The sequence below is a fragment of the Nerophis lumbriciformis genome, linkage group LG11, assembly GCF_033978685.3.
Source record: "Nerophis lumbriciformis linkage group LG11, RoL_Nlum_v2.1, whole genome shotgun sequence".
NCBI lineage: Eukaryota > Metazoa > Chordata > Actinopteri > Syngnathiformes > Syngnathidae > Nerophis > Nerophis lumbriciformis.
Window position 1 is genome coordinate 48,096,604 of NC_084558.2, and position 26,724 is coordinate 48,123,327.

Consider the following 26,724-nt stretch of genomic DNA (forward strand, 5'->3'; position numbering starts at 1 on the left):
CCCCCTGATGCTGACGTCACCAGAAGAAAACTGCCGTGTGCTTGATGGCCAGGAAGGGAGAAAGAAAGCTGAGTGTCGGAGTTCGTCTTCTGTCGCGCCATGCTTCTGCACAGGCTCTACCGGGCCGTCATCATGGGGCCTCCCGGCTCCGGTAAAGGCACAATTTCCGGCCGGATCAGCAAAAGTTTGGGCCTCCAGCACATCTCCAGTGGGGACATTCTGAGAGCCAACATCGACGCTCAAACTGGTGACTTTGCACTTTTTTCCCCCCCTCCACCCCAAAACTTTGCTGAAAATGTTGTTATGTTGATGATGAGATGAGATGAGACCCCGCTTATCTCACACACACACACAGAGGGTTAAAAGTGACGTCATCAGACTGCTTTGCTGCTAGTCCAAGGAGTTTACACTGGAAACAAGTGGTTGGACTTTGGAAGAAGGTCTGCTCCTTCGCGTCACCTTGACTGCACACTCAAGCAGTAAAGATAAGCAAGACAAAGATGTTATTATTCTAATGCAACACACAAACTACGTGCATGATTATTAGGATTATGATATCAAGTTATATTGGTGCACATAGATAACGTACAATGTTGCTAAGGACTAGTGTGCTTGTCCCTGCACTACTACTCGTTTTAGTACATCTATATTATGTCAATATATTGTCTTTGTAATGTGTATATAATGTCAATATATTGACTATATAATGTGTATATAATGTTAATATATTGTGTGTATAATATCAATATTTTGGCTATTTCATGTGTATATAATGTCAATATATTGTATATATAATCTCAATATATTGACTATATAATGTGTATATTATGTCAATATATTGGCTATATAATGTGTATATACTGTCAATATGTGTATATAGTGTCAATATATTGGCTATATAATGTGTATATACTGTCAATATACTGACTATAGAGTATATAATGTCAATATTTTGGCTATATTTAGTGTAAATAATGTCAATATATTGACTATATAATGTGTACATACTGTCAATATACTGACTATAGAGTATATAATGTCAATTATATATATATATATATATATATATTATATATATGTATATATATAGTGTATATAACGTCTATATAATGTGTATATAATGTCAATATATTGACTATATAATGTGTATATAATGTCAATATACTGACTATATATAGTGTATATAATGCCAATATATTGACTATATAATGTGTATATAATGTCAATATATTTTATGTATAATGCCAATATATTGGCTATGTAATGTGTATATACTGTCAATATACTGACTATATATAGTGTATATAATGTCAATATATTGGCTATATAATGTGTATATAATGTCAATATATTGACTATATAATGTCATTATATTGACTAAATATAGTGTATATAATGTCAATATATTGACTATATAATGTCAATATATTGGCTATATAATGTGTATATAATGTCAATGTATTGGCTATATAATGTGTATATCATTTCAATATATTGACTATATAATGTCAATATATTGGCTATGTAATGTGTATATACTGTCAATATACTGACTATATATAGTGTATATAATGTCAATATATTGACTATATAATGTCATTATATTGACTAAATATAGTGTATATAATGTCAATATATTGACTATATAATGTCAATATATTGGCTATATAATGTGTATATAATGTCAATATATTGGCTATGTAATGTGTATATAATTTCAATATATTGACTATATAATGTCAATATATTGGCTATGTAATGTGTATATATTGTCAATATACTGACTATATATAGTGTATATAATGTCAATATATTGGCTATATAATGTGTATATAATGTCAATATATTGACTATATAATGTCATATTGACTAAATATAGTGTATATAATGTCAATATATTGACTATATAATGTCATCATATTGACTAAATATAGTGTATATAATGTAAATATATTGACTATATAATGTCAATATATTGGCTATATAATGTGTATATAATGTCAATATATTGACTATATAATGTGTATATAATGTTAATATATTGTGTGTATAATATCAATATTTTGGCTATTTCATGTGTATATAATGTCAATATATTGTATATATAATCTCAATATATTGACTATATAATGTTAAAGTTAAAGTTAAAGTACCACACACACACACTAGGTGTGGCGAAATTATTCTCTGCATTTGACCCATCACCCTTGATCACCCCCTGGGAGGCGAGGGGAGCAGTGGGCAGCAGCGGTGGCTGCGCCCGGGAATCATTTTGGTGATTTAACCCCCAATTCCAACCCTTGATGCTGAGTGCCAAGCAGGGAGGTAATGGGTCCCATTTTTATAGTCTTTGGTATGACTCGGCCGGGATTTGAACTCCCAACCTACCGATCTCAGGACGGACACTCTAACCACTAGGCCACTGAGTAGGTGTATATTGTAATGTGTATATTATGTCAATATATTGGCTATATAATGTGTATATACTGTCAATATATTGACAATATGTGTATATAATGTCAATATATTGGCTATATAATGTGTATATACTGTCAATATACTGACTATAGAGTATATAATGTCAATATTTTGGCTATATTTAGTGTAAATAATGTCAATATATTGACTATATAATGTGTACATACTGTCAATATACTGACTATAGAGTATATAATGTCAATTATATATATATATATATATATATATATATATATATATATATATATATATATATATATATATAGTGTATATAACGTCAATATATTGACTATATAATGTGTATATAATGTCAATATATTGACTATATAATGTGTACATACTGTCAATATACTGACTATAGAGTATATAATGTCAATTATATATATATATATATATATATATATATATATATATATAGTGTATATAACGTCAATATATTGACTATATAATGTGTATATAATGTCAATATATTGACTATATAATGTGTATATAATGTCAATATACTGACTATATGTAGTGTATATAATGCCAATATATTGACTATATGTGTATATAATGTCAATATATTTTATGTATAATGTCAATATATTGGCTATGTAATGTGTATATACTGTCAATATACTGACTATATATAGTGTATATAATGTCAATATATTGGCTATATAATGTGTATATAATGTCAATATATTGACTATATAATGTCATTATATTGACTAAATATAGTGTATATAATGTCAATATATTGACTATATAATGTCAATATATTGGCTATATAATGTGTATATAATTTCAATATATTGACTATATAATGTCAATATTTTGGCTATGTAATGTGTATATACTGTCAATATACTGACTATATATAGTGTATATAATGTCAATATATTGGCTATATAATGTGTATATAATGTCAATATATTGACTATATAATGTCATTATATTGACTAAATATAGTGTATATAATGTCAATATATTGACTATATAATGTAATTATATTGACTAAATATAGTGTATATAATGTAAATATATTGACTATATAATGTCAATATATTGGCTATATAATGTGTATATAATTTCAATATATTGACTATATAATGCCAATATACTGACTATAAATTGAGTATATAATGTCAATATATTGGCTATATAATGTCAATATATTGGCTATATAATGTGTATATAATTTCAATATATTGACTATATAATGCCAATATACTGACTATAAATTGAGTATATAATGTCAATATATTGGCTATATAATGTGTATATAATTTCAATATATTGACTATATAATGTGTATATAATGTCAATATACTGACTATAAATTGAGTATATAATGTCAATATATTGGCTATATATAGTGTATATAATGTCAATATATTGACTATATATAGTGTATATAATGTCAATATATTGACTATATAATATCAATATATTGGCTATATAATGTGTATACAATGTCAATATATTGACTATATAATGTCAATATATTGGCTATTTAATGTGTATATAATGTCAATATATTGACTATATAATGTCAATATATTGGCTATATAATGTGTATATAATGTCAAAATATTGACTATATAATGTCAATATATTGACTGTATATAGTGTATATATAGTCAATATATCGACGATATAATGTCAATGCAAGCCTCTGTCATATTTTGTATCACCAAATAGATACCGTAGTCATGAATAACAACACAAGTAATCTGTTGTGGACAGTGCTAGTCAAAGATCCTCTACATGACAGAAGTGGGTATTGTGGCCAAACAGCTCGATTTTGTTTCATCTGACATCACATGGACAAAGATAAGACCTTCTGGGGGAAAGTTCTGTGGTCAGATGAAACTAAAATGGAGCCATTTGGCCACAACACCCAGCAATATGTTTGGAGGAGAGAAGGTGAGGCCTTTAATCCCAGGAACACCATTCCTACCGTCAAGCATGGTGGTGGTAGTATTATGCTCTGGGCCTGTTTCGCTGCCAACGGAACTGGTGCTTTAAATGGGACAATGAAAAAGGAGGATTACCTCCAAATTCTTCAGGACAAGCTAAAATCATCAGCCCGGAGGTTGGGTCTTGGGCGCAGTTGGGTGTTCCAACAGGACAATGACCCCAAACACACGTCAAAAGTGGTAAAGGAATGGCTAAATCAGGCTGGAATGAAGGTTTTAGAATGGCCTTCCCAAAGTCCTGACTTAAACATGTGGACAATGCTGAAGAAACAAGTCCATGTCAGAAAACCAACCAATGTAGCTGAACTGCACCAATTTTGTCAAGAGGAAAGGTAAAAAAATTCAAGCAGAAGCTTCTGGATGGCTACCAAAAGCGCCTTATTGCAGTGAAACTTGCCAAGGGACATGTGAGCAAATATTAACATTGCTGTATGTATACTTTTCACCCAGAACATTTGCTCACATTTTCAGTAGACTCATAATAAATTAGTAAAAGAAGCAAACTTCATGAATGTTTTTTGTGACCAACAAGTATGTGCTCCAATCACTCTATCACAAAAAAATAAGAGTTGTACAAAGTATTGGAAAACTCAAGATAGCCATGACATTATGTTCTTTACAAGTGTATGTCAACTTTTGATCGTGACTGTTTATATATGTATATACATATGTGTATATATGTATGTGTGTGTGTGTGTGTGTATATATATATATATATATATGTATATATATGTACTGTATTTGTGTGTTAACAATTAATGAAAGTCCATAATGTTACATGAAACTTGAGTCATTTAGCATATATTGTGTGACATATTATGTGACATTGAGTGACAGTGTGTTGTATTGTGTGTTAATTTGTGTGAAATATAGTGCTATATAGGTTGTTATATTGTGTGACACAGTGTGTTATACCGGTACTTGTATTATGTGCAATGTTGTGTGTTATATTGTGTGACATTGTGTGTTATAGTGTGCCATGTTGTGTGTTATATAGTGTGTTAAATAGTGTGACATATAGTATGTTATATTATGTGCCATGTTGTGTGTTATATAGTGTGTCATGTTGTGTGTGTGTGTGTGTTGTCAGAGCTGGGGCTGCTGATGAAGGCGAGTATCGATGAAGGCCAGCTGGTTCCAGATCAGATCATATCTCGCCTCATCCTCGGAGAGCTGACACTCCTGCAACACAGCAGCTGGCTGCTGGACGGTAACAACATCCATCTTCATCTACTTCCTGTCCTGTGTTGTAAACATCTTCCATGTTCATCTACTTCCTGTCTTGTGTTGTAAACAACTTCCATGTTCATCTACTTCCTGTCTTGTGTTGTAAACAACATTAATCTTCATCTACTTCCTGTCTTGTGTTGTAAAGAACTTCCATGTTCATCTACTTCCTGTCTTGTGTTGTAAACAACTTCCATGTTCATCTACTTCCTGTCTTGTGTTGTAAACAACTTCTATGTTCATCTACTTCCTGTCTTGTGTTGTAAACAACTTCCATCTTCATCTACTTCCTGTCTTGTGTTGTAAACAACGTCCATGTTCATCTACTTCCTGTCTTGTGTTGTAAACAACTTCCATGTCCATCTACTTCCTGTCTTGTGTTGTAAACAACTTTCATGTTCATCTACTTCCTGTCTTGTGTTGTAAACAACTTCCATCTTCCTCTACTTCCTGTCCTGTGTTGTAAACAACGTCCATGTTCATCTACTTCCTGTCTTGTGTTGTAAACAACTTCCATGTCCATCTACTTCCTGTCTTGTGTTGTAAACAACATCCATCTTCATCTACTTCCTGTCTTGTGTTGTAAACAACTTCCATGTTCATCTACTTCCTGTCTTGTGTTGTAAACAACATTAATCTTCATCTACTTCCTGTCTTGTGTTGTAAAGAACTTCCATGTTCATCTACTTCCTGTCTTGTGTTGTAAACAACTTCCATGTTCATCTACTTCCTGTCTTGTGTTGTAAACAACTTCTATGTTCATCTACTTCCTGTCTTGTGTTGTAAACAACTTCCATCTTCATCTACTTCCTGTCTTGTGTTGTAAACAACGTCCATGTTCATCTACTTCCTGTCTTGTGTTGTAAACAACTTCCATGTCCATCTACTTCCTGTCTTGTGTTGTAAACAACTTTCATGTTCATCTACTTCCTGTCTTGTGTTGTAAACAACTTCCATCTTCCTCTACTTCCTGTCCTGTGTTGTAAACAACGTCCATGTTCATCTACTTCCTGTCTTGTGTTGTAAACAACTTCCATGTCCATCTACTTCCTGTCTTGTGTTGTAAACAACATCCATCTTCATCTACTTCCTGTCTTGTGTTGTAAACAACTTCCATGTTCATCTACTTCCTGTCTTGTGTTGTAAACAACTTCCATCTTCCTCTACTTCCTGTCCTGTGTTGTAAACAACTTCCCTGTTCATCTACTTCCTGTCTTGTGTTGTAAACAACTTCCATGTTCATCTACTTCCTGTCTTGTGTTGTAAACAACTTCCATCTTCATCTACTTCCTGTCTTGTGTTGTAAACAACTTCCATCTTCATTTACTTCCTGTCTTGTGTTGTAAACAACTTCCATGTTCATCTACTTCCTGTCTTGTGTTGTAAACAACTTCCATGTTCATCTACTTCCTGTCTTGTGTTGTAAACAACTTCCATGTTCATCTACTTCCTGTCTTGTGTTGTAAACAACTTCCATGTTCATCTACTTCCTGTCTTGTGTTGTAAACAACTTCCATCTTCATCTACTTCCTGTCTTGTGTTGTAAACAACTTCCATCTTCATCTACTTCCTGTCCTGTGTTGTAAACATCTTCCATGTTCATCTACTTCCTGTCCTGTGTTGTAAACAACTTCCATGTTCATCTACTTCCTGTCTTGTGTTGTAAATAACTTCCATGTTCATCTACTTCCTGTCTTGTGTTGTAAACAACTTCCATGTTCATCTACTTCCTGTCTTGTGTTGTAAACAACTTCCATCTTCATATACTTCCTGTCCTGTGTTGTAAACAACGTCCATGTTCATCTACTTCCTGTCTTGTGTTGTAAACAACTTCCATCTTCATCTACTTCCTGTCCTGTGTTGTAAACATCTTCCATGTTCATCTACTTCCTGTCTTGTGTTGTAAACAACTTCCATGTTCATCTACTTCCTGTCTTGTGTTGTAAACAACTTCCATCTTCATCTACTTCCTGTCTTGTGTTGTAAACAACTTCCATCTTCATCTACTTCCTGTCCTGTGTTGTAAACAACATCCATCTTCATCTACTTCCTGTCTTGTGTTGTAAACAACATCCATCTTCATCTACTTCCTGTCCTGTGTTGTAAACAACATCCATCTTCATCTACTTCCTGTCTTGTGTTGTAAACAACATCCATCTTCATCTACTTCCTGTCCTGTGTTGTAAACAACATCCATCTTCATCTACTTCCTGTCTTGTGTTGTAAACAACATCCATCTTCATCTACTTCCTGTCCTGTGTTGTAAACAACATCCATCTTCATCTACTTCCTGTCCTGTGTTGTAAACAACACCCATCTTCATCTACTTCCTGTCTTGTGTTGTAAACAACATCCATCTTCATCTACTTCCTGTCTTGTGTTGTAAACAGTGTTGGGTTAGTTACTGAAAAACAGTAACTAGTTATAGTTACTAGTTACTTCATTTCAAAAGTAACTCAGTTACTAACTCAGTTACTTACACCAAAAAGTAATGCGTTACTGTGAAAAGTAACTATTTAGTTACTTCTTTTTTTCTTCTTTTTTTTTTTAAAGCTCCAATTAATGCCCTTTTAGCCTTTATTTCAGTACTGTTATTGTAGTGGAGAATAATACAATGTGTTGATCAACTTGACATACATTTGTATCACTCAACTCTGCTAAGCAATGTGGTCGACATACGACACACAAAGACAAAGATATGTTACAAAGGCCAATTTGTTTCTGGCCAGAACAAATTGACAAAACTATTTTAAATAGCTGCAACATAACATACATAAGTAACACACAGCATAATAACAGCATAGCTGTAAAGCAAGAAAGGCACACACTACATACACAAAGCCTAACCAGGCATTTTTTCCTCAAGAAATTCTGACACAAAATCATGTCTGAAGCCCAGAACACTCGACACATTTCCCCAGTTTTAGTTTAGAGATAAGGAAAGATTGGCCTGGCCCACTAGGATCCCTCTTTATGTTTGTGAACTTTATAGTCTATACATTTAGAGTGATGTGATAATCAAACACTCTAGAAGTCTAAAATGAAAGAGTATATAAGAGAATTGACAGCAACGTTCCCTCTAAGGAGCGCGCCTGTGCAATTGCGCACTGCTCAAGCGTCCTCTGCGCACGACAAATCTATGCCACGCACAAAATCAAATAAAAAAATAAGCGCATAACAATTTTCGACACGACACGGACACGACAGAGAAAACCATTTTCGTCATTATTGTTCAAATATAATAATACGTCTGTTGAAACGCTTTGAGGACATGAATTCCATCCATCACTTTACTGAGCAAAACTCTTTATTGTCGGCCATAAACACATCACTGTTATATCAGCAGCAGCCGCTCGCTCTTTCTCACTTGCGCCAACACATGCACATACAGGTAAAAGCCAGTAAATTAGAATATTTTGAAAAACTTGATTTATTTCAGTAATTGCATTCAAAAGGTGTAACTTGTACATTATATTTATTCATTGCACACAGACTGATGCATTAAAATGTTTATTTCATTTAATTTTGATGATTTGAAGTGGCAACAAATGAAAATCCAAAATTCCGTGTGTCACAAAATTAGAATATTACTTAAGGCTAATACAAAAAAGGGATTTTTAGAAATGTTGGCCAACTGAAAAGTATGAAAATGAAAAATATGAGCATGTACAATACTCAATACTTGGTTGGAGCTCCTTTTGCCTCAATTACTGCGTTAATGCGGCGTGGCATGGAGTCGATGAGTTTCTGGCACTGCTCAGGTGTTATGAGAGCCCAGGTTGCTCTGATAGTGGCCTTCAACTCTTCTGCGTTTTCGGGTCTGGCATTCTGCATCTTCCTTTTCACAATACCCCACAGATTTTCTATGGGGCTAATGTCAGGGGAGTTGGCGGGCCAATTTAGAACAGAAATACCATGGTCCGTAAACCAGGCACGGGTAGATTTTGCGCTGTGTGCAGGCGCCAAGTCCTGTTGGAACTTGAAATCTCCATCTCCATAGAGCAGGTCAGCAGCAGGAAGCATGAAGTGCTCTAAAACTTGCTGGTAGACGGCTGCGTTGACCCTGGATCTCAGGAAACAGAGTGGACCGACACCAGCAGATGACATGGCACCCCAAACCATCACCCAACCATGCAAATTTTGCATTTCCTTTGGAAATCGAGGTCCCAGAGTCTGGAGGAAGACAGGAGAGGCACAGGATCCACGTTGCCTGAAGTCTAGTGTAAAGTTTCCACCATCAGTGATGGTTTGGGGTGCCATGCCATCTGCTGGTGTCGGTCCACTCTGTTTCCTGAGATCTAGGGTCAACCCAGCCGTCTACCAGCAAGTTTTAGAGCACTTCATGCTTCCTGCTGCTGACCTGCTCTATGGAGATGGAGATTTCAAGTTCCAACAGGACTTGGCGCCTGCACACAGCGCAAAATCTACCCGTGCCTGGTTTACGGACCATGGTATTTCTGTTCTAAATTGGCCCGCCAACTCCCCTGACCTTAGCCCCATAGAAAATCTGTGGGGTATTGTGAAAAGGAAGATGCAGAATGCCAGACCCAAAAACGCAGAAGAGTTGAAGGCCACTATCAGAGCAACCTGGGCTCTCATAACACCTGAGCAGTGCCAGAAACTCATCGACTCCATGCCACGCCGCATTAACGCAGTAATTGAGGCAAAAGGAGCTCCAACCAAGTATTGAGTATTGTACATGCTCATATTTTTCATTTTCATACTTTTCAGTTGGCCAACATTTCTAAAAATCCCTTTTTTGTATTAGCCTTAAGTAATATTCTAATTTTGTGACACACGGAATTTTGGATTTTCATTTGTTGCCACTTCAAATCATCAAAATTAAATGAAATAAACATTTTAATGCATAAGTCTGTGTGCAATGAATAAATATAATGTACAAGTTACACCTTTTGAATGCAATTACTGAAATAAATCAAGTTTTTCAAAATATTCTAATTTACTGGCTTTTACCTGTATGGCACTTAACCAGTGATGCGTTTACAGCCACACAAAAAGTCGGACAACTCCAACACCACACATAAAGTGTCATTCCAGGTCGTTACTCTATGATTTACCAATCAAATGTGTGCCTATTCTAGTGTCATTTATTAGGAATCTTAATTTACAAATATTAATCATTAAATGCTGTTAATATATTAAATACATACTAATAAAAATATATTTTTTACAAACAGGAAGTTGCAGGATTGTACACATGATCCCCTGCTTACATCTCATTGTGCAACATGTGAATGTTTTAATGGGAACTAAATGCAATGTCTGAAAGGGGTACAAATTATTTCCAAAGCAGGACCTCCACCCAGACAAACAATACAAGTACACAGTTCATGAAAAACAATATTTGTTGTTATTGTCATTGTAAGTGGGCCTAAACACTTATATTAGAAATGGAAATGACTGCTGTCATTTGATTATAATATTAAGAGAATGTTGTCTGTCTATCTGTGTTGGTCCTGCGATGGGTGGGGACTTTTCCAGGGTGTACCCAGCCTTCCGCCCGAATGCAGCTGAGATAGGCTCCAGCGACCCCGAAAGGGACAAGCGGTCGAAAATGGATGGATGGATGGAGATTGAACTTGTTATTTAGTCATGTTTGGGACAGGTGTGCTGCTGGTGTAGCCACAGTGTGCACGTCTAAAGTTGCTCACATGGGCTCCACTCAATGCTCAGGGAGTTTTTGCGTTTGCTCACACACATGAAAAATTAGAGGGAACATTGATTGACAGAGTGTGTGTACCTTCAGCGGTGAATGAGCAGAGGCAGAGTTAATCCTGAAGTGGTGGTGGTGCAGGTAAAGTGGCATCAGAGTCTCTGTCTCTCTTTACTAGCTTCGTCGAAGCATGTTGCTATGTAGCTTGTTTCAGCAGATTTGAATTGCTGTTTTGGGCAGTAGATGGCATCTTTGATCCAAAGCACAATTTACATTTAACTAAAATGTTCTTTTCTTTGTGCTCGACAAAAGAAAAGTAGTGAAAATATCTCCATGTTAGCAAACTCGACTTCTGGCTCCGCCATGATCAGACACGCCCCCCCCCTCCCTCCCCACACTCACACCCACACTCACACACAGAGCGCGTGTCTCTCTCTCTTCTCCGGCTTGTGACACAAGAAGAATCAGAACGATGACACAGCAGCCCTCCGATAAAACACACTTTATACTACATAAAAAGTAACGTAAAATAACGCAGTAACGCATCATGTAGTAACGGTAACTGAGTTACTGAATATAAAAAAATAACGCGTTAGATTACTAGTTACCGCCGAAACTAACGGCGTTACAGTAACAGTACATGAAGTTAGTCCCAACACTGGTTGTAAACAACTTTCATGTTCATCTACTTCCTGTCTTGTGTTGTAAACAACTTCTATGTTCATCTACTTCCTGTCTTGTGTTGTAAACAACTTCCATGGTCATCTACTTCCTGTCTTGTGTTGTAAACAACTTCCATGTTCATCTACTTCCTGTCTTGTGTTGTAAACAACTTCCATGTTCATCTACTTCCTGTCTTGTGTTGTAAACAACTTCCATCTTCATCTACTTCCTGTCTTGTGTTGTAAACAACTTCCATCTTCATCTACTTCCTGTCTTGTGTTGTAAACAACTTCCATCTTCATCTACTTCCTGTCCTGTGTTGTAAACAACTTCCTTGTTCATCTACTTCCTGTCCTGTGTTGTAAACAACTTCCATGTTCATCTACTTCCTGTCTTGTGTTGTAAACAACTTCCATGTTCATCTACTTCCTGTCTTGTGTTGTAAACAACTTCCATCTTCATCTACTTCCTGTCTTGTGTTGTAAACAATGTCCATGTTCATCTACTTCCTGTCTTGTGTTGTAAACAACTTCCATGTTCATCTACTTCCGGTCTTGTGTTGTAAACAACTTCCATGTTCATCTACTTCCTGTCTTGTGTTGTAAACAACTTCCATGTTTATCTACTTCCTGTCTTGTGTTGTAAACAACTTCCATGTTCATCTACTTCCTGTCTTGTGTTGTAAACAACTTCCATGTTCATCTACTTCCTGTCTTGTGTTGTAAACAACTTCCATCTTCATCTACTTCCTGTCTTGTGTTGTAAACAACTTCCTTGTTCATCTACTTCCTGTCCTGTGTTGTAAACAACTTCCATGTTCATCTACTTCCTGTCTTGTGTTGTAAACAACTTCCATGTTCATCTACTTCCTGTCTTGTGTTGTAAACAACTTCCATGTTCATCTACTTCCTGGCTTGTGTTATAAACAACTTCCATCTTCATCTACTTCCTGTCTTGTGTTGTAAACAACTTCCATCTTCATCTACTTCCTGTCCTGTGTTGTAAACAACTTCCTTGTTCATCTACTTCCTGTCCTGTGTTGTAAACAACTTCCATGTTCATCTACTTCCTGTCTTGTGTTGTAAACAACTTCCAAGACCGGAAGTAGATGAACAAGAAAGTTGTTTACAACACAAGACAGGAAGTAGATGAAGATGGAAGTTGTTTACAACACAAGACAGGAAGTAGATGAACATGGAAGTTGTTTACAACACAAGACAGGAAGTAGATGAACATGACGTAAGATTACAGAACTTCCATGTTCATCTACTTCCTGTCATGTTCATCTACTTCCTGTCCTGTGTTGTAAACAAGTTTCATGTTCATCTACTTGCTGTCTTGTGTTGTAAACAACTTCCATGTTCATCTACTTCCTGTCTTGTGTTGTAAACAACTTCCATGTTCATCTACTTCCTGTCTTGTGTTGTAAACAACTTCCATCTTCATCTACTTCCTGTCCTGTGTTGTAAACAACTTCCTTGTTCATCTACTTCCTGTCCTGTGTTGTAAACAACTTCCATGTTCATCTACTTCCTGTCTTGTGTTGTAAACAACTTCCATGTTCATCTACTTCCTGTCTTGTGTTGTAAACAACTTCCATCTTCATCTACTTCCTGTCTTGTGTTGTAAACAATGTCCATGTTCATCTACTTCCTGTCTTGTGTTGTAAACAACTTCCATGTTCATCTACTTCCGGTCTTGTGTTGTAAACAACTTCCATGTTCATCTACTTCCTGTCTTGTGTTGTAAACAACTTCCATGTTTATCTACTTCCTGTCTTGTGTTGTAAACAACTTCCATGTTCATCTACTTCCTGTCTTGTGTTGTAAACAACTTCCATGTTCATCTACTTCCTGTCTTGTGTTGTAAACAACTTCCATCTTCATCTACTTCCTGTCTTGTGTTGTAAACAACTTCCTTGTTCATCTACTTCCTGTCCTGTGTTGTAAACAACTTCCATGTTCATCTACTTCCTGTCTTGTGTTGTAAACAACTTCCATGTTCATCTACTTCCTGTCTTGTGTTGTAAACAACTTCCATGTTCATCTACTTCCTGGCTTGTGTTATAAACAACTTCCATCTTCATCTACTTCCTGTCTTGTGTTGTAAACAACTTCCATCTTCATCTACTTCCTGTCCTGTGTTGTAAACAACTTCCTTGTTCATCTACTTCCTGTCCTGTGTTGTAAACAACTTCCATGTTCATCTACTTCCTGTCTTGTGTTGTAAACAACTTCCAAGACCGGAAGTAGATGAACAAGAAAGTTGTTTACAACACAAGACAGGAAGTAGATGAAGATGGAAGTTGTTTACAACACAAGACAGGAAGTAGATGAACATGGAAGTTGTTTACAACACAAGACAGGAAGTAGATGAACATGACGTAAGATTACAGAACTTCCATGTTCATCTACTTCCTGTCATGTTCATCTACTTCCTGTCCTGTGTTGTAAACAAGTTTCATGTTCATCTACTTGCTGTCTTGTGTTGTAAACAACTTCCATGTTCATCTACTTCCTGTCTTGTGTTGTAAACAACTTCCATGTTCATCTACTTCCTGTCTTGTGTTGTAAACAACTTCCATCTTCATCTACTTCCTGTCCTGTGTTGTAAACAACTTCCTTGTTCATCTACTTCCTGTCCTGTGTTGTAAACAACTTCCATGTTCATCTACTTCCTGTCTTGTGTTGTAAACAACTTCCATGTTCATCTACTTCCTGTCTTGTGTTGTAAACAACTTCCATCTTCATCTACTTCCTGTCTTGTGTTGTAAACAATGTCCATGTTCATCTACTTCCTGTCTTGTGTTGTAAACAACTTCCATGTTCATCTACTTCCGGTCTTGTGTTGTAAACAACTTCCATGTTCATCTACTTCCTGTCTTGTGTTGTAAACAACTTCCATGTTTATCTACTTCCTGTCTTGTGTTGTAAACAACTTCCATGTTCATCTACTTCCTGTCTTGTGTTGTAAACAACTTCCATGTTCATCTACTTCCTGTCTTGTGTTGTAAACAACTTCCATCTTCATCTACTTCCTGTCTTGTGTTGTAAACAACTTCCTTGTTCATCTACTTCCTGTCCTGTGTTGTAAACAACTTCCATGTTCATCTACTTCCTGTCTTGTGTTGTAAACAACTTCCATGTTCATCTACTTCCTGTCTTGTGTTGTAAACAACTTCCATGTTCATCTACTTCCTGGCTTGTGTTATAAACAACTTCCATCTTCATCTACTTCCTGTCTTGTGTTGTAAACAACTTCCATCTTCATCTACTTCCTGTCCTGTGTTGTAAACAACTTCCTTGTTCATCTACTTCCTGTCCTGTGTTGTAAACAACTTCCATGTTCATCTACTTCCTGTCTTGTGTTGTAAACAACTTCCAAGACCGGAAGTAGATGAACAAGAAAGTTGTTTACAACACAAGACAGTAAGTAGATGAAGATGGAAGTTGTTTACAACACAAGACAGGAAGTAGATGAACATGGAAGTTGTTTACAACACAAGACAGGAAGTAGATGAACATGACGTAAGATTACAGAACTTCCACGTTCATCTACTTCCTGTCATGTTCATCTACTTCCTGTCCTGTGTTGTAAACAAGTTTCATGTTCATCTACTTGCTGTCTTGTGTTGTAAACAACTTCCATGTTCATCTACTTCCTGTCTTGTGTTGTAAACAACTTCCATGTTCATCTACTTCCTGTCTTGTGTTGTAAACAACTTCCATCTTCATCTACTTCCTGTCCTGTGTTGTAAACAACTTCCTTGTTCATCTACTTCCTGTCCTGTGTTGTAAACAACTTCCATGTTCATCTACTTCCTGTCTTGTGTTGTAAACAACTTCCATGTTCATCTACTTCCTGTCTTGTGTTGTAAACAACTTCCATCTTCATCTACTTCCTGTCTTGTGTTGTAAACAATGTCCATGTTCATCTACTTCCTGTCTTGTGTTGTAAACAACTTCCATGTTCATCTACTTCCGGTCTTGTGTTGTAAACAACTTCCATGTTCATCTACTTCCTGTCTTGTGTTGTAAACAACTTCCATGTTTATCTACTTCCTGTCTTGTGTTGTAAACAACTTCCATGTTCATCTACTTCCTGTCTTGTGTTGTAAACAACTTCCATGTTCATCTACTTCCTGTCTTGTGTTGTAAACAACTTCCATCTTCATCTACTTCCTGTCTTGTGTTGTAAACAACTTCCTTGTTCATCTACTTCCTGTCCTGTGTTGTAAACAACTTCCATGTTCATCTACTTCCTGTCTTGTGTTGTAAACAACTTCCATGTTCATCTACTTCCTGTCTTGTGTTGTAAACAACTTCCATGTTCATCTACTTCCCGTCTTGTGTTGTAAACAACTTCCATGTTCATCTACTTCCCGTCTTGTGCTGTAAACAACTTCCATGTTCATCTACTTCCTGTCTTGTGTTGTAAACAACTTCCATCTTCATCTACTTCCTGTCCTGTGTTGTAAACAACTTCCATCTTCATCTACTTCCTGTCCTGTGTTGTAAACAACTTCCATGTTCATCTACTTCCTGTCTTGTGTTGTAAACAACTTCCATGTTCATCTACTTCCTGTCTTGTGTTGTAAACAACTTCCATCTTCATCTACTTCCTGTCTTGTGTTGTAAACAACTTCCATCTTCATCTACTTCCCGTCTTGTGTTGTAAACAACTTCCATGTTCATCTACTTCCTGTCTTGTGTTGTAAACAACTTCCATCTTCATCTATTTCCTGTCTTGTGTTGTAAACAACTTCCATGTTCATCTACTTCCCGTCTTGTGTTGTAAACAACTTCCATGTTCATCTACTTCCGGTCTTGTGCTGTAAACAACTTCCATGTTCATCTACTTCCTGTCCTGTGTTGTAAACAACTTCCATCTTCATCTACTTCCTGTCCTGTGTTGTAAACAACTTCCATCTTCATCTACTTCCTGTCCTGTGTTGTAAACAACTTCCATCTTCATCTACTTCCTGTCCTGTGTTGTAAACAACTTCCATGTTCATCTACTTCCTGTCTTGTGTTGTAAACAACTTCCATGTTCATCTACTTCCTGTCTTGTGTTGTAAACAACTTCCATCTTCATCTACTTCCCGTCTTGTGTTGTAAACAACTTCCATGTTCATCTACTTCCTGTCTTGTGTTGTAAACAACTTCCATCTTCATCTACTTCCCGTCTTGTGTTGTAAACAACTTCCATCTTCATCTACTTCCCGTCTTGTGTTGTAAACAACTTCCATGTTCATCTACTTCCCGTCTTGTGTTGTAAACAACTTCCATGTTCATCTACTTCCGGTCTTGTGCTGTAAACAACTTCCATGTTCATCTACTTCCTGTCCTGTGTTGTAAACAACTTCCATCTTCATCTACTTCCTGTCCTGTGTTGTAAACAACTTCCTTGTTCATCTACTTCCTGTCCTGTGTTGTAAACAACTTCCATGTTCATCTACTTCCTGTCCTGAGTTGTAAACAACGTCCATGTTCATGACAAGACAGGAAGTAGATGAAGATGGAAGTTGTTTACAACACAAGACAGGAAGTAGATGAAGATGGAAGTTGTTTACAACACAAGACAGGAAGTAGATGAAGATGGAAGTTGTTTACAACACAGGACAGGAAGTAGATGAAGATGGAAGTTGTTTACAACACAAGACAGGAAGTAGATGAAGATGAATGTTGTTTACAACACAAGACAGGAAGTAGATGAAGATGGAAGTTGTTTACAACACAGGACAGGAAGTAGATGAACATGGAAGTTGTTTACAACACAAGACAGGAAGTAGATGAAGATGGAAGTTGTTTACAACACAAGACAGGAAGTAGATGAAGATGGAAGTTGTTTACAACACAGGACAGGAAGTAGATGAAGATGGAAGTTGTTTACAACACAAGACAGGAAGTAGATGAAGATGAATGTTGTTTACAACACAAGCCAGGAAGTAGATGAACATGGAAGTTGTTTACAACACAAGACAGGAAGTAGATGAAGATGAATGTTGTTTACAACACAAGACAGGAAGTAGATGAAGATGGAAGTTGTTTACAACACAAGACAGGAAGTAGATGAAGATGAATGTTGTTTACAACACAAGCCAGGAAGTAGATGAACATGGAAGTTGTTTACAACACAGGACAGGAAGTAGATGAACATGGAAGTTGTTTACAACACAAGACAGGAAGTAGATGAACATGAAACTTGTTTACAACACAGGACAGGAAGTAGATGAACATGACAGGAAGTAGATGAACATGACAGGAAGTAGATGAACATGGAAGTTCTGTAATCTTACGTCGTCCGTGGTGAACCAGGAAGTAGTCAGCTAGCTAACAAACAAGCATTCCAACGGTTAATACGCATTTTATTTTTTCACTTCTTAGGTTACATTTGATCAGTTAACTGACTTCGAAAAAGTAAAATGTTACAGTTTTGTAATCTTACGTCGTCTTTCCTGAACCAGGAAGTAGTCCGCTAGCTAACAAACAAGCACTCCTACGGTTAAAAATACACATTTTATGACACAATTAATTTTATTTTTTCACTTCTTAAATTACATTTGATCAGTTAACTGACTTCTAAAAGTAAAATGTTACGACGTCCTCTGTAAAACCAGGAAGTAGTCAGCTAGCTAAGAAACAGACACCTGCTAGTTTTAGGAGAGAAAGAAGCGTGACTGAAAGTTAGGTCATGTTATGTGGTCCTGCAGGTTTCCCTCGCACGTTGTCTCAGGCAGAGTCTCTGGAGGAGAGTTACAGCGTGGACACGGTCATCAACCTGCAGGTTCCTTTTCACATCATCAGACAACGACTGACTTCTCGCTGGACTCACCTGCCCAGCGGCAGAGTTTACAACGTGGACTTCAACCCGCCTAAAGTGCCTGTAAGTGCTTTTAATTACTCTTTTATTTTTCATCATTCCAAGTGCTTTTAATCACTCTTTTATTTTTCATAATTCTAAGTGCTTTTAATCACTCTTTTATTTTTCATAATTCTGAGTGCTTTTAATCACTCCTTTAATTTTCATAATTTTAAGTGCTTTTAATCACTCATTTATTTTTCATAATTCTAAGTGCTTTTAATTAATCCTTTATTATTCGACATTGTAAGTACTTTTAATCACTCCTTTAATTTTTGTAATTTGAAGTACTTTTAATCACTCCTTTATTGTTCATAATTCTAAGTGATTTTAATCCCTCCAAGTACCTTGAATTAATCCTTTATTATTCAACATTGTAAGTACTTTTAATCACTCCTTTATTTTATCATTATAAGTGCTTTTAATCACTCCTTTATTTTTCATCATTATAAGTGCTTTTGATCACTCTTTTATGTTTCATCATTCTAAGTGCTTTTATTCACTTTTTTATTTTTCATAATTCTAAGTACTTTTAATTACTCCTTTTTTTCATAATTCTAAGTGCTTTTAATCACTCTCATTTTTCATCATTGTAAGTGCTTTTAATTACTCCTTTATTTTTCATCATTCTAAGTGCTTTTATTCACTCCTTTATTTTTCATAATTCTAAGTACTTTTAATCACTCCAAGTACTTTTAATTAATCCTTTATTATTCATAATTGTAAGTACTTTTAATCAGCCCTTTATTATTCATAATTCTAAGTGCTTTTAATCACTCCTTTATTTTTCATAATTCTAAGTACTTTTAATCACGCTTAAGTACTTTGAATTAATCCTTTATTATTCAACATTGTAAGTACTTTTAATCAGTCCTTTAATTTTCATAATTTAAGTGCTTTAAATCACTCATTTATTTTTTATAATTCTAAGTGCTTTTAATCACTCCTTTATTTTTCATAATTTTAAGTACTTTTAATCACTCCAAGTACTTTAATTAATCCTTTATTATTCATAATTGTAAGTACTTTTAATAAGCCCTTTATTATTCATAATTCTAAGTGCTTTTAATCACTCTTATTTTTCCTCATAAGTACTTTTAATCACTCCTTTATTATTTATAATTCTAAGTGCTTTTAATCACTCCTTTATTTTTCATAATTTTAAGTACTTTTAATCACTCCAAGTACTTTTAATTAATCCTGTATTATTCATAATTGTAAGTACTTTTAATCGCTCCTTTATTTTTCTTCATTCTAAGTGCTTTTATCACGCCTTTATTATTCATAATTCTAAGTGCTTTTAATCACTCTTATTTTCCATCATTCTAAGTACTTTTAATCACTGCAGGTGTTTTGAATGTAAAATATATGTAAGAATATTTGTCAACAATCAGACTTTCTTTGGGAATTCTCTTAATTGTTGTTGTTGTCTCAGCATTTAGTTATCATCCATCACTTATTAATCCATCAAATATCGATCCATCACTTATTGATCCAACTCTTATTAAAACATCACTTATTGATCTATGACTTAGTGGTCCATCACTTACTGAGTCACATCCTATTGATCCGTCCATGTCGTTAACCTTTCATTGTGGCTTTTAGGGTCGTGATGATGTCACAGGTGAACCTCTGATCCAGAGGGATGATGACACACCTGAGACAGTCATGAGGAGACTGAAGGCCTACCAAACCCAGACCGAGCCTGTCCTAGAATACTACAGGTACACAAGTCATGTACTAGAATACTACAGGTACACAAGTCTTGTACTAGAATACTACAGGTACACAAGTCTTGTACTGGAATACTACAAGTACACAAGTCATATGCTAGAATACTACAGGTACACAAGGCTTGTACTGGAATACTACAGGTACACAAGTCTTGCACTAGAATACTACAGGTACACAAGTAGTGTCCTAGAATACTACAGGAACACAAGTCTTGTCCTAGAATACTACAGGTACACAAGTCATGTACTAGGACACTACAGGTACACAAGTCTTGTCCTACAATACTACAGGTACACAAGTATTGTTCTAGAATACTACAGGTACACATGACTTGTCCTAGAATACTACAGGTACACACGTCTTGCACTAGAATACTACAGGTACACAAGTCATGAACTAGAATACTACTGGTACACAAGTCCTGTGCTAGAATACTACTGGTACACAAGTCCTGTTCTAGAATACTACTGGTACACAAGTCGTGTCCTAGAATACTACAGGTACACACGTCATGCACTAGAATACTACAGGTATACAAGTCTTGTTCCAGAATACTACAGGTACACAAGTCGTGTCCTAGAATACTACATGTACACAAGTCCTGTCCTAGAATACTACAGGTACACAAGTCATGTACTAGAATACTAAAGGTACACAAGTCATGTACTGGAATACTACAGGTACACAAGTCTTGTCCTAGAATACTACAGGTACACATGTCATGTACTGGCATACTACAGGTACACAAGCATGTCCTAGAATACTACAGGTACACAAGTCTTGTGCTATAATACTACAGGTAAACAAGTATTGTGCTACAATACTACAGGTAAACAAGTATTGTTCTAGAATACTACAGGTACACAAGTCGTGTCCTAGAATACTACAGGTACACAAAGCTTGTTCTAGAATACTACAGGTACACAAGTCTTGTTCTAGAATACTACAGGTACACAAGTCATGTATTAGAATACTACAGGTACACAAGTCTTGTTCTAGAATACTACAGGTACACAAGTCATGTATTAGAATACTACAGGTACACAAGTCATGTATTAGAATACTACAGGTACACAAGTCATGTACTAGAATACTACATGTACACAAGTCTTGTCCTAGAATACTACAGGTACACAAGTCTTGTCCTAGAATACTACAGGTACACAAGTCTTGTCCTAGAATACTACAGGTATCAAGACTTGTCCTAGAATACTACAGGTACACAAGTCTTGTCCTAGAATACTACAGGTATCAAGACTTGTCCTAGAATACTACAGGTACACAAGTCTTGTCCTAGAATACTACATGTACACAAGACCTGTCCTAGAATACTACAGGTACACAAGTCTTGTCCTAGAATACTACAGGTACACAAGTCCTGTTCTGAAATACTACTGGTACACAAGTCTTGTCCTAGAATACTACAGGTACACAAGTATTGTTCTAGAATACTACAGGTACACAAGTCATGTCCTAGAATACTACAGGTACACAAGTCTTGACCTGGAATACTACAGGGACACAAGTCATGTACTAGTATACTACAGGTACACAAGTCATGTACTAGAATACTACAGGTACACAAGTATAGTTCTAGAATACTACAGGTATCAAGACTTGTTCTAGAATACTACAGGTACACAAGTATTGTTCTAGAATACTACAGGTACACAAGTATTGTGCTAGAATACTACAGGTACACAAGTCTTGTCCTGGAATACTACAGGGACACAAGTCATGTACTAGTATACTACAGGTACACAAGTCTTGTCCTAGAATACTACAGGTACACAAGTCATGTCCTAGAATACTACAGGTACACAAGTCTTGACCTGGAATACTACAGGGACACAAGTCATGTACTAGTATACTACAGGTACACAAGTCATGTACTAGAATACTACAGGTACACAAGACTTGTCCTAGAATACTACAGGTACACAAGTCATGCACTAAAATAGTACTGGTACACAAGTCTTGTCCTGGAATACTACAGGTATACAAGTCATGTACTAGAATACCACAGGAACACAAGTCCTGTCCTAGAATACTAGTGGTACACAAGTCTTGTCCTAGAATACTACAGGTACACAAGACTTGTTCTAGAATACTACAGGTACACAAGTCTTGTCCTAGAATACTACAGGTACACAAGTCTTGTCCTAGAATACTACAGGTACACAAGTCATGTCCTAGAATACTACAGGTACAAAAGTCTTGTACTAGAATACTACAAGTACACAAGTCATGTGCTAGAATACTACAGGTACACAAGTATTGTCCTAGAATACTACATGTACACAAGTCCTGTCCTAGAATACTACTGGTACACAAGTCTTGTACTAGAATACTACAGGTACACAAGTCTTGTCCTAGAATACTACAGGTACACAAGTCATGTACTAGAATACTACAAGTACACAAGTCATGTACTAGAATACTACAGGTACACAAGACTTGTCCTAGAATACTACAGGTACACAAGTCATGCACTAAAATAGTACTGGTACACAAGTCTTGTCCTGGAATACTACAGGTATACAAGTCATGTACTAGAATACCACAGGAACACAAGTCCTGTCCTAGAATACTAGTGGTACACAAGTCTTGTCCTAGAATACTACAGGTACACAAGTCCTGTTCTAGAATACTACAGGTACACAAGACTTGTTCTAGAATACTACAGGTACACAAGTCTTGTCCTAGAATACTACAGGTACAAAAGTCTTGTCCTAGAATACTACAGGTACACAAGTCTTGTACTAGAATACTACAAGTACACAAGTCATGTGCTAGAATACTACAGGTACACAAGTATTGTTCTAGAATACTACAGGTACACAAAACTTGTCCTAGAATACTACAGGTACACAAGTATTGTCCTAGAATACTACAGGTACACAAGTATTGTTCTAGAATACTACATGTACACAAGACTTGTCCTAGAATACTACAAGTACACAAGACTTGTCCTAGAATACTACAGTTGTTGTATAAATTATGAGTGACATGAAATATGAGTTATGATGTGTGTTGCAGGAGTAAAGGAGTGTTGGAGACCTTCAGAGGGACAGAGACCAACAAGATTTGGCCGCACGTTGAAGCCTTCCTACACAAAAAGTTTGCTGTGGTCAACAAGGGAGTGGCCTAGACTCTCTTATTATTATTAATAATATTATTACATAATTATGGACCATGTCAATCATGTCTCATCCGTCTGAGACTTTTTGTAAACACTCCTAGAAGACCACTAAGGTTTCTTCAGCACCTTTACGTAGTAACGTGATTATTAATCATTATTAGTGGTGAAAGGGAACGTGATTATTAATAAGTATTAGTGTTGAGAGGGAACATGATTATTAATCATTATTACTGGTGAAAGGGAATGTGATTTATTATAATTATTACTATTGAGAGGAAACATGATTATTAATAATTATTAGTGGTGAGGGGAACGTGATTATTAATCATTATTACTGGTGAGAGGGAATGTGATTATTAATAATAATTATAAGTGGTGAGAGGAAAGGACGTGTAAGGTTCTAGAAGTAAGTGTGTGCCTTTTGGAGGGGGACTTTTTAAACAAGGAACCTTCTTTCTTTCTGCCTTTTGTTGCCCTGGAGGGGGCAGACGAGCACCACGTACCCCACCTGGCATGGTAGGGACTTTGTCACGCACGTGTGAACGTACAATAAAGTGGAGGAGATGACAAACGACAACAACACCCATGGACATTTTTAAATCACCACAAATAAAAAAATAAAATAAAAAAATAACTCAAATGTTTGTATGCAATAAAAAGTTGTGGCTCAATCTGATGCAAGATGGCAGATGTGAATATTCATGAAGAACACTGCTTATGACTCGGGATGTATACAGACTACCAACATTTTTGCTCACGAGCATGAATAGACCGTTAAAATTCACGACTATATGTACTTTCTTTTTTTTTTTTTACTAAATAATTACTAAAATAATTACTAAAATAATTTTGAGTACAGATGATTTCAAACTGGCATGTTAAAAAGTAATTTAAAAAAAAAGTGATATTAAAAAAATATATATATATGTTTGTGTATATCTACACGTATATATGCATGTACATATGTATAAATATATATCTGTTTATATGTGTGTTTGTGTATACACACGTGTATATATGTATGCACATATGTATAAATACAGTATATATCTGTGCATATATGTATGTTTGTGTATATCTACACATATATATATGCATGTACATAGGTATGTATGAATATATGTATAAATATACAGTATATCTGTTTTTATATGTATGTTTGTGTATAAACCTATATGTATGTGTTTGTGTATATATACACGTGTATATATGTTTGCACATATATATAAATATATATCTGTGCATATATGTATGTGAATATATACACATGTATGTGTTTGTGTATATCTACACGTATATATGCATGTACATATGTATAAATGTATGAATATATGTATACCGGTAAATATATACCTGTGTTTATATGTATGTTTGTGTATGCACATATGTATAAATATATATCTGTGCATATATGTATGTGAATATGAATATATACACATATATGTATGTGTTTATCTACACATATATATGCATGTACATATGTATAAATGTATGAATATATGTATTAATATATATGTTTATATGTATGTTTGTGTATACACATATATATGTATGTATATATATATACGCACATATGTATAAATATATACTGTATCTGTGCATATATGTATGTGAATATATACACAAATATGTATGTGTTTGTGTATATCTACACATATATATGCATGTACATAGGTATAAATGTATGAATATATGTATAAATATATATCTGTGTTTATATGTATGTTTGTGTATACACATATATATGTATGTGTATATATGTATGCACATATGTATAAATATATATTTGTGCATATATGTATGTGAATATACACACATATGTGTTTGTGTATATATACGTATATATGTACAAATATATATCTGTATATATATATATGTTTACAGTATTTGTGAATATATACATATATAAGTATATACATATTTATGTTGGTAAAAGCTAAAAAAAAATAAAAAATAATGCTAGCTAGAAAGTAATGCTAGTGAGTTAATTAAAATTCGCTATTAGCTACTAAGCTAATGCTAGCTATAAGCTACTGCTTAATATAAGCTAATGCTAGCGATAAGCTACTGCTAACTATAAGCTAATGTTGTGAGTTATTTGAAATTAGCTATTAGCTACTGAGCTAATGCTAGCTATAAGCTACTGCTAACTATAAGCCAATGTTGTGAGTTAATTTAAATTAGCTATTAGCTACTGCGCTAATGCTAGCTATAAGCTACTGCTAATGTTGTGAGTTAATTGAAATTAACTATTAGCTACAGAGCTAATGCTAGCTATAAGCTAATGCTAACTGTAAGTTAAAGCGAGCTATAAGCTACTGCTAGCTATAAACTAATGCTAAGTATAAGCTAATGCTAGTGAGTTCATTAAAATTTGCTATTAGCTACTAAGCTAATGCTAGCTTTAAGCTACTGCCAGCTATAAAGTAATGCTAACTATAAGCTAATGTTGTGAGTTAATTGAAATTAGCTATTAGCTACTGAGCTAATGCTAGCTATAAGCTACTGCTAACTATAAGCTAATGTGGTGAGTTAATTTAAATTAGCTATTAGCTACTGAGCTAATGCCAGCTATAAACTAATGCTATCTATAAGCTAATGTTGTGAGTTAATTGAAATTAGCTATTAGCTACTGAGCTAATGCTAGCTATAAGCTAATGCTAGCTATAAGCTAATGTTGTGAGTTAATTGAAATTAACTATTAGCTACAGAGCTAATGCTAGCTATAAGCTACTGCTAGCTATAAACTAATGCTAAGTATAAGCTAATGCTAGTGAGTTAATTAAAATTTGCTATTAGCTACTAAGCTAATGCTAGCTTTAAGCTACTGCCAGCTATAAACTAATGCTAACTATAAGCTAATGTTGTGAGTTAATTGAAATTAGCTATTAGCTACTGAGCTAATGCTAGCTATAAGCTAATGTTAACTGTAAGCTAATGCTAGCTATAAACTAATGCTAACTATAAGCTAATGTTGTGAG

At 35.2% G+C, this 26,724-nt stretch overlaps 1 protein-coding gene across 1 annotated transcript; it reads left to right on the forward strand.

Moving 5' to 3' along the window:
* ak3 (adenylate kinase 3) lies at positions 1 to 24,426 on the forward strand. Its single transcript, XM_072914158.1, has 5 exons — positions 1 to 247; positions 5,533 to 5,652; positions 18,719 to 18,891; positions 20,473 to 20,591; positions 23,641 to 24,426. Exons 1-5 carry the CDS (start codon positions 100 to 102, stop codon positions 23,750 to 23,752), a joined length of 672 nt encoding a protein of 223 aa, XP_072770259.1. The 5' UTR covers positions 1 to 99; the 3' UTR covers positions 23,753 to 24,426.
* Positions 24,427 to 26,724: the final 2,298 nt, after the last annotated feature.